Below are 16,117 nucleotides of genomic sequence, written 5' to 3' on the forward strand. Positions count from 1 at the left end.
AACATTTTCATTTTTCCCATTCTTTGCAGGTCACAGGTGAGCAGGTGGCCCTCTCCCACCTTTTCACCCCAAAGGGCACACCTCCCTGTTTGCATCCACCCTGAGACACTTCTCCCTTCCAGGCAGCCCTCAGGCTCTCTACACTCCCTGCTCCAAGGGCATGGCTTGACACAAACCACATCAAAAAACACTGAGCTGGTGCTCAGCAGCCAGGCTTGGTGTCCTTGGATGCCCTGACACAGTGGGACACCCCCGCTCTTCCAGAGGCCTCTGTCACAGTCCAGCAGGTCTGGCTGGTGACCAGCTCACACCAGGCAGAGTTTGCTGCAGGACTTTCACATGAGAAATGAGAGTGCTCTCACTGTACTGTCCCCACAGCCTCCCTTCCTAATGTAGGTGTCCCTCTCCAAAACCACAGCAGGAGGAAAGGACTCCAAAAAATCAGGTGCCCTGTGCCGGGTCCATTTGAAAGTGTTGTGTTGCGGGCACACAGGATAATTTCTTTGGCTATACCCTAAATGGAGAGTTCCACTGTGACTTTTGACACCTTTCAGCAAGGTCTCAAAGTCCAAAGAGGTGGCTGTATGAAAAGCCACAAGAAGTTAAACTCCAAGAGCAGAGGCTGCTTTTCAGGCTCATGTTGCTGCTCCTTGGTACATAGCTACTCTGAATGAGCAAACTCCAGAGGAAAGATGAAATTTGAGGATCTCTTGGTGGAAATTGGAGGCTTTGGCAGATTCCAGATTTTGATTTTGTCTATCCTCTGCCTCACAAGAATCAACCTTCCCATGCATTTCCTGCTGCACAATTTTCTTGCTGCTACCCCCTCTCATCACTGTGCAATTCCACACCAAGAGGCATTTGTGAATCTCACCGTGGAGGAAGTTCTGCTCATCAGCATCCCTCGGAAGCCTGATGGCACTTTCAGCTCCTGTGAGATGTTCTCACAGCCTCAGTTTCACCTGCTGCTCAACTCCTCTCTGCAACCAGAAAACAAATCCATCATCCAGCCCTGCCAGCATGGATGGGTCTACGACCGCTCGCAGTTCACCTCCACCATCTCCACCCAGGTAATTCCTGGCCTGTGATCCAGCCAAAATTGAAATTAGCTCTGTGCGTTGAGGAGAAGATGGAGAGGTGTTCGCTGAGTGCACAGAATGACAGAGGAATCTGTGCATTGTAATCAGTGGACATGAACTGTTCAGAGAAGATGTCCTGGGAGGGGGAAGCTCTCTGAAGCTCAGTATTAGGAGCTAACATTTATTAATATTATTTTTGTGAGCGTCTCATCTTGCTTAGATTGATGCCAACATTACTCATTATAATCATGTTAATTTCTCCAGATGTTTGAGAGATGTGGGAGCGGGTGAGATGGCAGGGAAAAGACACAGATATAGGATTTTCTCTGTGTGGGCCACATGGCATTTGCACAGGATTGCATCCTGTCAGGGTTTCATGTGAGCTCTTGATATCCTTTCTTGGTTTTCCAAACACTTTATAACTTCTATTCCCTTGGCCACCCCTCCTCACTGATCTTCACATTCCTTCATTCCTTCTCTTCTCCCCAGTGTTGTGCTGCCTCTCTTCTCCTACCACCAATATATCTCTGCCAAATTAAATGTTCTCTCTGAGGGTCTTCTACTGAGATGAAGCTCATAACCAGCCATAGCCTTGAGCCTGCAAAAGGTCCCTGACCATCAAATATTAGCCACCCACCTTCTGAAACACTTTCCCAGGGCTAGCAGTGATACCTCTGGGTGTTAATGCTTTACTTTCATTGGGGAAAAGTCCAAATCACAAAAGGTCTCAGGGAAAGGGAAATTTGGTCAGGCAAAAGGGGCACAGTTGGGTTGGAAAGATAGTGCTGATTGTCTCAGTGGGAGCAGGGACAAGTCTTAGCCCAGAGCAGGTGTTTCCTTCCCAGCACCCAACCACTCCTGCTTTCATCAGGCACAGAGGTGAGGGTCGTGTGTGCCCTGGGTCTGTACCTCATTTCTGCACTGAACTGGGGAGAGAGATGTGAAGCAGACCCGAGGGAGAGGGTAGAGGGAGGTACACAAGGCAGCATGAAACCTTGTGATGCTGCTCCCATGGGCCAGCAGCCTTGGGACCTGTTCAAGGGACCAGGGCTTTCTCTGGAATTCTGCTTTTGTAGCAGGAAAGGTTGCTCAAGGTCTAGCTGGCCTCATCAGAGAGGCTGCAAGTCTGGTTCGATGATTAAATTTTGCCACATTTGCACACAGAGAAAATTAACTCAGAGGCTTCACCACAGCCTTCTGTAGAGATTGATAATTATTTGTACTTCCAAGAAATTAAAATTATGTTCATTAACTTAATTAGGACGGATGTCCAAACCAACTCTTCAGTAAGAAATCAATAGGTTAGTATTAGGAGTAAGTATTTGACCTTACTTCCCCCTGCCCTCCTGCTTCCCTGCACAGACAACTTCCAAGGAAACTGGTCAGGGCAAGAGGAACTGGTTATCATCACAACATTCCCCAGTGTTGGCTGAGGGGTGTGGCAGAGCACTGCAGTGGGCACCCTGCCAATGCCCAGCTCACCATGGCAGTCTCAGGGGCACAACAGAGGGAGCTGGAGGAGATTTGCACCTGAGCAGGTCTTGCAGAGGTCGGGAGAAGAAAATGGGGAACTCTCCATGCATGGTACTCAGGAAAGTTTTCTGATGCCCAACCATGTCCTGGGGTGCATCAGGTGCATCGCCAACCAGTCAAAGGAGAGGATTGTCCTGCTCTGCTCTGCACTGGGGCAGCCTCACCTCAAGTCCTGGGGGCAGTTTTGGGCACCACAGTATAAAAGAGACATTCAGCTATTGGAGAGCATTCAAAGGAGAGCCACAAGGATGGTGAAGGGTCTGGAGAGGAAGCCATATGAGGAGTGGCTGAGGTCACTTGGTCTGGAGGGGCAGGCTTCATTGGGGTCTTTAACATCCCCACAAGGGTAAGTGGAGGCTCAGACATTGATCTTTTCTCTGTGGTGACCAGGAATGGCTTGAAGTTGAGTCAGGGGAGGTTTAGTTTGGATACCAGAGAAAAGTTTTTCACCCAGAGGGTGGTTGGGCACTGGAACAGCCTCCCCAGGGCAGTGGTCACAGTACCAGCCTGACAGAGCTCCAGAAACATTTGGACAACAATCTCAGGCACTTGGGGTGACTTTTGGAGTGTCCTGTGCAGGGCCAGGAGTTGGACTCGATGACCCTGATGGGTCCCTTCCAACTCAACATCTTCTACAATTCTGTGATTCTATGAAGTGTTCACAGAGAGGCTGTCACAGTGGGGATTGATCAACTGGGACTTTTGTAAGTGGCAGCTTTCCATTTTCCAGGACTCTGGCACTGTCTGATGGGCAGTTCAGTCCAGGATTCCAACGTCCATCAGACTCGGCAGATACAAACTTCAAGATACAATGTCTGACCACTGGAATGAAGGAGCCTGAGAAGGCAGCAGACACTGAGCTGGGCACTAAGTGTCATTTTGGCCTTGTGTTTCAGTGGGACCTCGTGTGCGAGCAGCGTGGGCTGAACCAGGCAACAGCAACCTTCTTCTTCATCGGCGTCACGATTGGGGCCGTGGTGTTCGGGTACCTTTCCGACAGGTTTGACCCCTCCCAGGGCCTCAGCTTCACAGAAAGAATTCCACACACATGTGACTTTCCATAGGTGATCAGAGGGGCAGGGAAAGGAGAAAAGGCAATGGCAAAGGCAGAATCCAGCCTCTCACTTGGAAACTGGATTCAAGCCATAGTGGGAAGCCATGCAGGGATCCTGGATCAGCGAGCCAGAAAATGCTTCCCGGATCAGAGAAGCAGCTCTGGTCTTGCTTAGGAGTCAGATGCACTGCTGACTGTGATCACAATTGCTGCAGGAACAATAAAAAAACAAACAAAAAAAATCCAGTCTGCAAGACCAGTTTCCGTCCAAAAATGGAGTAAGCTGATTGATACAAAGCTGAACAAAAAGGCTAAAAGAGTTAACTCCTTGCAAATTATACACAAACTGCTAATGACACCCAAGTGAGAGGCTCAGAGCAAATGCTTGCCATAGCTCAAAAGAGTCTCCAGCAAGCAAAATCTGACTCTGCCATTCCTAGAGAATTGGGGCAAAGGAGATTTTTTTTCAAGCAGGGAGGTATTTATTCCTCAAGGAAGAGCTGAAGCAATGAAAAAAGCAAACAAATCTGCTCTCTCTGGTTAAATGCTGGGATGTGACAATATAAACCTGAAAAATAAATCCAAGTAATAATCTAGAAAGGGCGTCAGATAAGAAACTAAATATTTTGGTCAACAGCAAAACCAGGAAGCCCATCAGAGGACAGAGAGTCCAGGCATGCAGTTGGGATGTGCTATTCCCTGTACACTATTCATTATTGGGAAACTGCTTCCTGATTTCCCTCCTCTGGAAGGAATTAGAGTATAGCAAGCTGCAAAATCACTGCAGAGGGGAGCCTGAAGTGTGAAGGACCCAGAGACTTTAGTGCTGCAGATGGGAATTTTTACATCCATATCTTTACCCATGGGTACATGTGTATACTTGTACAAGGACTCAAGACAGCTGCATGATTTTCAAACTGTGTGCCTTGGCTTTGTATCTACAATAGTTTTATAGCACAGCTGGAGGGAGAGAAATTCAGAATTGAGAAAAGGAACAGGACAAAATATGGCAGAAAATAAGATAACACAAGGTAGCACAAAATGAAAAGTAATTTGTTTCACAAATGGATTGTGAGGTGGAGGAGCCAGCAGAGGATCAAGGCATAAAAGGAGCATCTGGAAATAAAAAGACTGTAGTGTGAGACATAAATGAGTCTGTGCTCACAGTGGAAGAATGTGTAAAGGTAGGTGCTGGAGCTTTGAAATAAGCTGACAGAAGAAGGCAGAGAGAAATACACTAGAGGAATGCCAGTTAAATGCCAGAAGCAAGGAAATGCTGTCCTGGAACCCTACACCATCTTGGGGATAGAAATGCTTTAAACTGGTCTCCAAATGAGATCTCAGGAGTGCCAGGCTGCCTGACCTCTGTCTGCACCAGGCAAATTGGCAGAAACTCCTCTGAAAGGTGGAGCCAGAGCCTCAGGGGGAGGTGGGACACACCAGTGAAGAATCAGCCAGAATTTTCCAAAATATCAAAGTCTTACAAATGTACAGGATTTCTTTGCATCAACAGACATGTCAGCAGAGGAGACACCATCTCAGTCTCTTTGTCAAACACTCTTTAAGAAAGCTGCCCCAGGGTAAGAAGGAAGGTCTCAGCATGACTAAATTAGTAAAAGCCAGGAAGAAGAGAGGAGGTGCAAGTACTCCATTATGATAAGGGAGCAGCCTGTGCTTGGATTTTTGTGCATTTATAAATAATCTGGGAAGGGAGCAAGCGAGGAGGTGATGCTGAGTCTGACAGAGATGAGGTCAGAGTGTGGAGACTTTGCAGAAGGAGCTAAAGGACTCTGTGACTGGATGAGAGAATCAGAAGACAGAATTTCAGGGCAGATTAATCTAAAATAGAAAAACAATTTAAACCTCTCATTTAAATGGAAGCTCTAAGCTGACCACAGCTACTCAGTAGGAAGATTTTGGCACTATACAGCTAAACACAATTTTGCTCTAGGCAAACATCCACACAGCAATGAGTAGTGGTTAGGGAACTTAGAGGAAAATTAAGAATCATTAGGTTAAACCTCAGATGTCACCCCCCACATCTCCCCTATCATCCCTTTAAATTTGACCTCCCATTAACAACCTTCCTTTTCTCTGGCAGAGATGAGATCCCACTCCTTTGTGCTAACAGCGAGGCAGAGATTTCATCTCTGGTGCTCCAGGGGGAAAATCATCTGGCATTTTCCTCCTGTTCATGTTCAGTATTTTTCTAAGGCATTACAGATATTTGGACTTGAAAACTACTCCACTGACTAATTTTACCTAGGTAAACCCTCCAAAAACCTTCACTGTGAACAAATGTATGCAAAAATACATATATATTGTTTCTGTTATTGTCTGTCTTCTCCAAAGACTCCTTTTGTACCTTGTCCATGTACTGAATTGGTTCAATGATGCTTTGACAGTCTTCCAGATTGTTTTCTTTTTTAATGAAAATTGCTTTTTTATTAATTTTTATGCTTGTGCAGTTTGCTTCTTTTATTGTATTTTTTACAATCTTTCAGAGGTTGTGCTTTCCTACCACTCTTTTTGAAGACAATTTTTATGGCATTATTTCTAGCAGCCTCCCTATATCCTGCAGTTCAATCCTGACAGCTCAGTCCTGGTTTTCCTAGCAAGTAGTGTGCATTTGCTGAGAGTCTAGTAATGGTTCCTTAAATAGCTGCCTTGCCTCCTGCAGGGAATATTATGGTTTTATATCCTCCTTACTGTATTTTCCAGGAAAAACTTCATTTACAAAATATATCTTCTTTCTTGGGCAGTTACCCATTGGAAACTGGATTCAGCTCTGGTGGGTTTCTGGGTGCTTCCTGTTCTGACCCAGGGGCATCAAGATGTCTTTTACAAAATATCTCAGCCTAAATTTCAAAGCAGATCTGGCAAACTCCCTGTACCCAAGCCACAAGATGGGGGGTTTTGCTAGTAGATTCATTTATCAGCTGCTGAATGAAGTAATTTTTGATTATTTTTGGGAATGCTACTGTGTCATTATGTCCTGGCATGCCACTTTTTCCCCTGGAGCAATCGTTCCTGCCACCATCCTTCTCAGGTGGCCACTGGGAGAGCCCTAATGCCAGGATCAGAGCAGGATTTCAGTCCTTGTGGGCTGAATATCACCTGCTGGCAGGCTTAATCTACTATTGCTGCTTGAGCCTAAGCTTTCCTAACATGCAGCAGTGCTGATGTTCATCAGGAGACCGACACCTTGTGCTCCATTTTGATTTTTAGATTTTCATAGGTTGTGTAGAAATATGTGCAGACATATTTCTCTGTCTGTGAGAGCATGTGTGTGTGTGTCTGTGTCTGTGTCTGTGAATGTGTGTCTGTGTGTGTGAGTGTGTCTGTGTGTGTGTCTGTGTGTGTGTTTATATACATTTATATTGCATTTGTGTGCATTTGATGTTTTGTATTTCTCCACGCTCTCTACACAGGACTCTGGACAATGGGGTAAGGAAAGCCCAGGGGAGCAACATCCTGGCAGACTCCTCAGAAACCCCTTAGGATTTAAGGGCTGTTTGCACATGAGGGCAGACAATTGAATTCCTTCATTTTTCCTCCAAGGAGCAGGGTTAAAGTGTCATGGCTCTGTCTCCTCCTTGAGATGGTGGCAGTGGCCAGTCCTGAGTAAGCTGTGGGAGAAGGACATTGACATTGGAGGGAGCAGGATGCAACAGCAACATGGGATTTCAAGCTGGCATCACTGTTTTTGGTTGTGGTGTTGGCCAGGAGAGCCAGATTGGTTGTTCTGAGCAGTGCTGGTCTTTCCACTGGAGACTCCCAATGTTTATGGGGCGGGCTCTGCATTGGATTGCACCATTGTGGCACCAGCTTGATCCAGAGACTTACTCCTCTCCAGGATGCTGCATCCTTAAATTTTCCTCTAAAATCTCTGGTTTGCCTGTTTCAAACCCTGCTCCCGTGACAGGTTTCCAGCCACTGTAACCCAGCCTCTGCTCGTGGCAGGTTTGGACGGAAATCCATGCTCCAGCTGTCCCTGGTGTGCTCCATGGTTTTTGGGATGCTGAGCGCTACCTCCGTGTCCTACACAATGCTGGCCATCACACGGACCCTCACCGGGGTGGCCCTGAGTGGCCTCTCCCTGATTGTCCTGCCTTTGGGTGAGTATGTGGGGGCTGTGGCTGTCAGGGGGGCTCCTGGCAGGCAGGGGCTGGGATTTGTCTGCCAGGCAGGGTGGACTTGGAAGGAACAGGGATCTGGAAATTGCTGCGTGTGCAATTTCCCTCTTGCAAAGATCCCAGAATCACAAATTGCTGTTAGTCCAATTAATATTTAACAGTCTACTCAAAATACAACAACCACTTGTTAGTACTTCTGTTCCAACAGGCTGCCCAATTCCTGTCAAGTATCATCAGAACACAATAAAAGCCATACTCCAAAGTCTCTGCCCCTTTCCACTCGTACAAAGTTCTCACCTTTCAAGCGCACACTGTTAGGACAATTCAGCAGCATTGAGGATGTTTTTTACTTCCCCAGTTTCGAGTTTGCTTATAGTTTTCCTAAGGTGCAAATCTGGATTTTAAAATGAGAAGAACTACCAAAAAATTTTCAAAAATCACACAGAGCTAGGCAAAACTGAAGCTGAAGAATTAAGGTAATTACTTAATAAAAACAAGCTCCAGATTTCAGGATATCTAGTAAACCACTGGATAATTTTGGAAATACAGTTGAGACTTACTGGGCAAAAAGTGTTGTACCCAAGAACAATTAACAGTTGCAGCAGAAATTTCCAGGATTTTTGCAGATCTAGTCAAAACCAAGCTAAAATGGCCTCAGTGCTGGAAAAGCCCACAAAAGACAAATCCCAAGGCCTGCTGTGTTTGTTTACTGCTATGAAGGTTGATTCCTGCAAGTCATAGTAGAGCTTGGGAGGGGCATTTCTGATTGTTAGATGTTGTAGTAAGATGTCCAAACTTCGGAGGAAAACTGGCTTTTAGTTCACACACACAGACAAGGAGACCCCCATCTGGCTTTACACTTTTGCTACTGTCTGCTCTGGGTGGAGCATGTGAACAACAATTCTTCTCAATATATTTCTTTAATCTGAAATAATGAGTGGACAGAGAAATGGGAAACTGTGCAGGCAAGATGGTTAGGGGGAAAAAACTGGTTGATGAAGAAGACTAAGTGAATGCTATTGAATGAGATTAAAAAAAAATCTCTATCACTACGAGTGGTTTTAGCACTGTTCCTTAACACATGTCCAGTATTTCTTTTCCTAAAGTTTTATTTTAGTGGCCTACAGCTTTGCAACAGCTTAAGTACTGGCTGAATATTTTAAATATTCCAAATATCAGCCAAACAGTGGAACTTTGTGAAGGAGAAGACCAGGGTTGTTCCCTTGCTTTGCCCCCATTAAAAAGCCCTGCAGGCCCTCCTTCCTGGAGAAGTCCTGCATGTCCCAGCTGGATGCTGCCTCCCTCTTCCAGGGATGGAGTGGGTGGATGTCCAGCACCGCACCTTCACCGGGATCCTGATCAGCATCTTCTGGAGCGTTGGGAACATGCTGCTGGCCCTGGCAGCGTACTTGGTGCGGGAATGGCACTGGCTGCTGGTGGCTGTGACAGGACCTTGTCTCCTGAGCATCATCTGCCTGTGGTGAGTGCAGCCACCAGAAAGGGAGCACACTGGGATTTGCCTCCTCTGTGGATCCTAGGATACGAGTAGAACTCATCTGTCTCCTGTACCTGGATTGCCCAAGTGTGGCAGCTCTGGAAAACTGGAGTGGCCTGGGTTTTGCCTCTCCAGCAAGGCCAGGAGCCAAGGTTAGGTCACAGTTCTGGGGACAATGAGGAGGCAGGAATGAGGCTGAGGCATTAGGATGACAGGTGGAAGCAGGATTTGGTGCTGCCAGCTCTGTCACACATGGCTCAGAGTAAAGAAAAGATATTCCAGTAAAGGAACACTCAACCAGATCCAGGTTTTAATTGTTGGTAAACTCAAGATAAAACATTTATCCATTCTCTGTCCTCACTTCACTGGGAAGGATGCTTTTGGCACCACATTTTCCATGAAAGCTACTGACACCTTCAGGTTAAGTCAAATTCATTTATCTCTGCACTTCCCAAGACTTTTCTCAGGTATGTAACCATCCTGATGGGCCAAATACACCTGCTTTCTATGGGCAATTTCTCTCCTGTAGCCTTATTTAAGAATACGACATCTCCTAAGCCTTAAAATGGAAGATGGTTCATTTAATCAAAGAAACTTTAATTTTTCCATCCTGTTTTTATCCCCTGTAGTAATAAAAATTAGAATATAGAGTTGATTCATTGACAGCCTAAAGATTAACTTCTGGTATTTCATTGATCAAGTCCAACACAATTAAAATACATGTCCTGCTGACTTTTTTAGTTCAAGTTGTTTTGCTCTCTTTCTAGGGCAACCAGCTGTAAAAAACTGAGTCCTTGGAAGTCTGAAATTCACAGATGCATTTGGACCCACCCTTTTCATCATAACTGTTTGATTTTTCTTCTTATGTTACTATCTTTTATGGAGATTAGTTCTCCAACAAATTACACTCTAGTCTTCAAGCACCCATAAGGTCAGTGATTGCAGAAAATTGAAAGTCTCTGAAGTATGGAATTAAAATCTAATTTAGCACACAGTAGATATTATTGACACAATGTCAGAACTCAGTGGAGACATGAGACAACCAAAAGACATGGTATTACTCTCTAGAGACAGTGGCAATGAGTGCAAAATGCCATCTTTCCTTCTTTATATTTCCCAAGGTTGTAAGCCTGTTGGAAGGAGATGAAAACTTTAAACAGGACCAAACATTTTCTCCAAACATTTTTGCTCTACACATACTTTTCAATTCCTGCTTGAATAGTGACAACAGTTGCTCATTAGTTTTACTGTGATCTGATTTAGGGCACATGAATCACAAAAATTGTATTGTAGGGATCTGGTCTCAGACCATTCAAGTGAGAGACTCCAATGTGCAGAAGGCTTTGATTATTGTGAAAACCAAATCATTTTAGCAAGTAACAAAGCATGTATAGAGCTCATTGAATCCTTTCTATATTGTGGTTTTTAATAGCTGACAATTTCAACATTTAAAGAGTCCCAGAAAGCACAAATGTGTAAATAAAAACTCCCTGGGGCCAGTTTTAATTGGTAAGAGTTTGAAACTTCAGCCTTTGGAAGAGCCTGTACCTTTCAAAAAGGTGCTCCACTATACTTCCCATGCACCACAGTTGTTATATTTAGCTGAGGTGGAAGTCTCATGGAGAAGATGCCAGAACCATGGATATGGGGTGGAAAACAGGCAGCTCCAACAGGAACACTCTCCTCTCCTTGCACCTGCAGGTGGGTCCCAGAGTCTGCCCGGTGGCTCATAGCCAAGGGCAAAGTGAAGCAAGCCCACAGGCACCTGCTCACATGTGCAAGAATGAATGGAAGGAAAGACTTTGCTGTCTCGCCGGAGGTAAGGAGCTGGAGATCCAGACACATATTCTTCCTTTCCCACTTTGTCTCTGTTTACTTGTTTGATACCTGGAGCAATGCTTAGCCTGCAGCGTGTTCTATGGGGCACTGTGAGCATTTTTCTCTAGAAAACAGAAATTTACTCCTAAAAGATAAAGCACCAGCTCAGCTCCCGTAAGGCCAGAAATCCTGTCCATTAGGTGGAGTGTCTTTCCACATGTTTTTGCCATGGCAAGAGGCCTCAGTGGACTGGACACTGGAGTAAATACACAGTGAGTAGAACTTATTAACTCTGCTGGTACTTACTCCTCAATCAATTGCCAAAAAGCTTTTTGGACAAGTAGTCTCTTCTTCTTCACAAGCAGTGAAGAAGCACTTCTTCTGAGTGCCTGACATTTTAGGTATTCGCCATTTCTCTACAGACCTCTTTGCTACATGGGGCATGTAGGTGAGAGGGAAGAAGAAACCATGAGAAGAAAAAGAGGTCTAAAATAGTAGGCAATGTGTAAAGTTGTAGGAAGACATGCCTCTGAAAATGTATGCTCAGAGAACGGTTCTGCAAAGGGAATGTATAGAAAATCCAAGGTGGATCTGAAGCTGGGAAGGTCAAAGTCCCCAGCCTGTCTGGGGTCCACATCCTAACAGTACAGCAGCTGAGCAATTACTTTCTTTCCGTCTCTGCCAGGCCCTCACAAGGATGGCAACAGACAAAAATATGGGAGGGAGTTACTCCTGCATCAGCTTGTTCAGGACCCCAGTCCTGAGGAAGATCTCTCTGTGTTCTGGTGTGGTGTGGTAAGCAGTGTCACTCCATGGAGGAGGGAGGGAATTCATCCTGCAGTTCCCAGAGGGATTTCCCTCAGTCCCATCTCCACCCGCTCTTTGCAGGTTTGGTGTTGCCTTCTCTTATTACGGCATGAGCATGAACCTGACTGGCTTTGGGCTCAGCACCTACGTCTCCCAGTTTGTCTTTGGCATCATCGAGATTCCAGCCAAGATAGCCATGTACGTGGTGGTGAACCGAGTTGGCCGGCGGCAGAGCCAGGCATGGACACTCATCCTGGCCGGAGTCTGCATAGGAGCCAACATCGCCATTCCCAAGTGTGAGAGGCTCTTCTGCTAAAGGGGGAAGGAGTCCATTTTGTGCAGTGCTGGAGAAGGAGAGCTGTGGATATGTCCACAGGCAATTCTGTGTACAGAAATCCTCCACATGAAGGGTGTCCATGAGACAAGGTCACTAATGTGGGCTAACCCTAATGTCGGTCACAGCAGATTGTTTCCAGTCACTGTCAAGTGACTGCTAAAGGGTCCAGCAATTGCAATGCACACTGCCTATTTTAATTATAGACTTTGTCCAATGGGAGCTGTCAGGACCTATCCTGTCATCAGCTCCCACTTGGGCTAATACATACTAAACCTACAGACACAGCCTTTGGAGACAGTAATTCCAGGGCTATGAAGCTCCCTGTTTTATGTGTGGGAGGACTGAACTTTCTCCCTTCTTACACCTGGAAGTTTCTTCCTACAGGCAGCTCATTGTCATAAATGCCTTCTCTTTCCCCCAGCCTTCACCTCCCTACGTTCCGTAGTGGCCACTGTGGGCAAGGGTTTCTCAGAAGCTGCGTTCACCACTGTCTTCCTGTACACCTCGGAGCTCTACCCCACCATTCTGAGGTAAGAGATGCCACCCACCTGAGCACACCCCCAGGGTCTGGCTGCAGTGCTGCCCTCAGGCCTGGGCCATCAGCACAGTAGGATGTGCTGGTGACTATGCTGCAGCACTGGCCCCTTGCCTCCGGAACTAGCAGGTTTCAGGGATTCTATATGCTCACAAGAGAGAGGCAGAAAGCCACCCTTTTTTTCACCTGGGTTGTGGGTGGTTTGGTTGTGTTGACAGGAAGATGAATGGAAAGGTGAGGAGTATTCTGTGTGGGAAGATCTTTGCACTCCATAAAGCACCTGTGTTTAGTAAAGTCTTCGTTCCCTGTCATAATCTGTCAGGCACTGTTAAAAGGACCTGAAAATAATAACTTGAAATATCAAGTTTTACAAGGGACACATACTACCACGTGTTTGAGAGTATTTTAGACATTGGATGATATTAAAGCAGGGCTTAACCAGACTTTCAGGAGGAAACATGGAGCTTATTTGACACACCTGGGTAATGGTAATATAACATCAGACTTAGCACTTGCATATGTGGGGATATAGCTAAGTCTGGTGGAGGGAATCACTTCACTGATTTCTTTGTGCAAGTCTGAAAAAACCCTCATGAATCACAGCAGACCTTGTGGCTTACTTCACTTCTGTCCCTTCCTGCCCAGAGTACCCTCCTCTGTCATTTAGTCCTTTAGCTTTCAAGGGTCTGTTGTGGGCAGGGAATGATTCACATTTAAACCAAAGTGGTCACACTGATCTGCTACTTCTTATCCCAGATCAATTTGTATCTTTCCTGCTCAAAGACATTGACAAAGACAAAATTGTTGATTCCTTCTGCACTATTTGTTCCATATATGCACAAGCAGGTCCTGAGATCCTCGTCATGAGTGTGAAATACCACCCATCCCCTCAAAATTAGGTCTTACTTCTGGTCTCTTCTCCAAGGTCTCCTTCCTTGGACCAAAAATGCTCACAGGTATCTCTAGTGTATGCCATCTGAAGTACCTGGGAGAAGGAGGAACTTTGATTTGCTCTAAGCAGGTTGGAAAACTCACTAGTCTTACTATTAGAAAATGCTGTCAGGGTTTTAGACATTTAAAGTGGAAACAGCTTTAGAGCAGGTATTCTTAGTGTGGAACTGCAGCTTCTTTTTCACAATAGACATAATTCTGTTTCTCACAGCAGCTACAGTTGATCTCTAGGAAATACGATGATTTTAGGAAGATATGAAGAAAGAAAAGAAAAAAAAGGCAGAGGGAAAAGCCAGTGGGGAAAAAGCCTCAGCACTTAGATAAAATTGAGGGGAAAAGGGCAGAGGTCTGACATGACACAAGTAGCCCTCTCTTTCCCATGGTGGTATGCACCTTTCCAGGCAGAATGGGATGGGGTACACCTCCTTCATGGCACGCCTGGGAGCGGCCCTGGCCCCGCTGGTGTTCCTGCTGGACAAGGTGTGGCGGTCCCTGCCCGAGGTGACCTACTGCAGTGTCGCGGTGTGCAGCGGTGCTGTGGCCTTCCTGCTCCCGGAGACACTCAACGTGCGCCTTCCTGAGGGCATCGAGGACATCGAGAAGCCACAGTGAGTCACCTCCATCCTGCCCCACACCCTGCACGTGGATTCTGATGAGGAGAGGGGACATCCCTCTCTGCTGCCTGCAATTCCTCATCTGTGGGTGGCAGGGGAAGAAGGGACATCCCAGTGGGGCTGTTGGCCTTCCCTCTTTCCTGTCCATCAGCCCAAACATGATTTTTTTCCTTCCAGAGTAAAAGTGCCGCCAGAAGCCAGCGCGCCCGAGGGCGTGCCACTGCAGGCTCTCCTGAAGTGAGGAACCCCGTGGGACAGCCACCGTGTAGGGCTACACAAACTTGAGCCATGCTCTGATCTGCCAGGGAAAGAGCCTTTGCTGCCCACCAATCTCACTCCCAAGGGAAGTGGAACTGAGGACCCTGGAGGAAGGAGGCAGATCAGGGCACCAGCTGGCAGGAGCTAACTCACGCTGTAGTGTGGCCAGCAGCAAGGATGCTCAGGTCTAACAGGGTGTGGAAATAAAGGTACCTTGTGCTAAGCTTTTCCAGTCTTTGGCCTTGTTGGACGTGGACCTTTCACATCTGTGCACAGCCTTCCAGAAACTACAGTCCATTGGTTCATGCACCTCGAGAAACAATGCAGCGAGAAAAATACTGGATGTGAATCCTGCAAACCCAAATAAGCTCTAATAAATCCAACTGGGTGGTAATTTATGCTTTATTTTAAACCATAAACTGTAGCTACAAATATTTCTTGTATTTAGAAAAGGTGTGGACAGTTTTCACACTGAGGCTCAAAGCCAGAAAAAAGTACTTGCAGGAGTCCCACTGAGAATGGGTTAACTGCAAGCATTTTTCCTACATACACAAAGAAGAAGAAAGGTTTTGCATTTAAATCTAGTGTGTATGCAAGAATTATACTTTGAGCTGTAGGAAAACAAAACCAAAACCAAAACAAACCAAATGAAACCCAGAAAAAAAAAAAACCACCAAAAAACAAACAAGTACAAATCCCAAACCCCAAACCCAAAATCCACCTTGCTACAAGAAACTTTGCATGGAATATTGAGTAGTCCATTATAGGACTTCATTCTGCTTATTGGTCTAACACATTGATCTTAACTTTATGGAATATCTTTGCCTCTGCACTTGATTATGCAAACAACAGAGATGAGCCACCAAATTATCTATCAGTTGGAATTACCTATAATTTTGGAATCCTGATAAACAGCACGTACCCAAAGTGGGAAAAGGGAATGGCTTCAGGATCTGAGTCCCAGGTGCTCTGTGATTCCACGGGCTGTGAGGTGTTTTAAGCTAAACCACACTCAACACTGTGAAGAGAACACATACTGAGGATGAATCTGAAAACAGATGCAGAGGCACATCCAATGCCAGGTCCAAGAGCACCTCCTAGTAGAAATAAGCTGCCTGGATAATTTTTTTTTAGCTGCTATGACAGCAGCTATTTTTTAACTTAATTTTTTCCATCCATCCATGAGTCACTTAACACCTTACCTTGTGCTGTCAAAAAAAGTAACGACAACGTGCAGATCATGACCTATCTGTGTTTCCTTCAGCAAAATGTTCTTTATTTCTTGGAAATAGATCCTGATTTATAGCAACCAGCTAGAGTTGCTGATGTCATTACTCATACAGTGTCTATAAGAAAAACAGAACATTAACCAACTCAAAACCTCAGAATTTTCATTATTGATAGGTTTGTTAAGACAAACCAGATCTGTGCTGGGGAGGAAATCTGACTTCTAGGCTTTGAATTTGTGAGACATCTTTGGTCTGCTGCAGGTTTGTTTGT

At 45.7% G+C, this 16,117-nt stretch overlaps 1 protein-coding gene across 3 annotated transcripts; it reads left to right on the plus strand.

Moving 5' to 3' along the window:
* Positions 1-592: 592 nt before the first annotated feature.
* On the plus strand, positions 593-14,840 carry SLC22A7 (solute carrier family 22 member 7). Of its 3 annotated transcripts, none has more exons than XM_002195582.6 (10): positions 593-1,070; positions 3,509-3,612; positions 7,630-7,784; positions 9,114-9,282; positions 10,999-11,116; positions 11,801-11,910; positions 12,004-12,218; positions 12,681-12,789; positions 14,147-14,353; positions 14,537-14,840. In XM_002195582.6, exons 1-10 carry the CDS (start codon positions 693-695, stop codon positions 14,598-14,600), a joined length of 1,629 nt encoding a protein of 542 aa, XP_002195618.4. In that variant the 5' UTR covers positions 593-692; the 3' UTR covers positions 14,601-14,840. The 3 variants fall into 3 exon arrangements, with proteins under 3 accessions (XP_002195618.4, XP_072783556.1, XP_072783557.1); XM_072927455.1 differs by having other exon boundaries at positions 3,509-3,597; XM_072927456.1 differs by lacking the exon at positions 3,509-3,612 and having other exon boundaries at positions 14,537-14,729.
* The last annotated feature ends 1,277 nt before the right edge of the window (positions 14,841-16,117 follow it).

This window comes from Taeniopygia guttata, chromosome 3 (assembly GCF_048771995.1).
Source record: "Taeniopygia guttata chromosome 3, bTaeGut7.mat, whole genome shotgun sequence".
Classification (NCBI taxonomy): Eukaryota; Metazoa; Chordata; class Aves; order Passeriformes; family Estrildidae; genus Taeniopygia; species Taeniopygia guttata.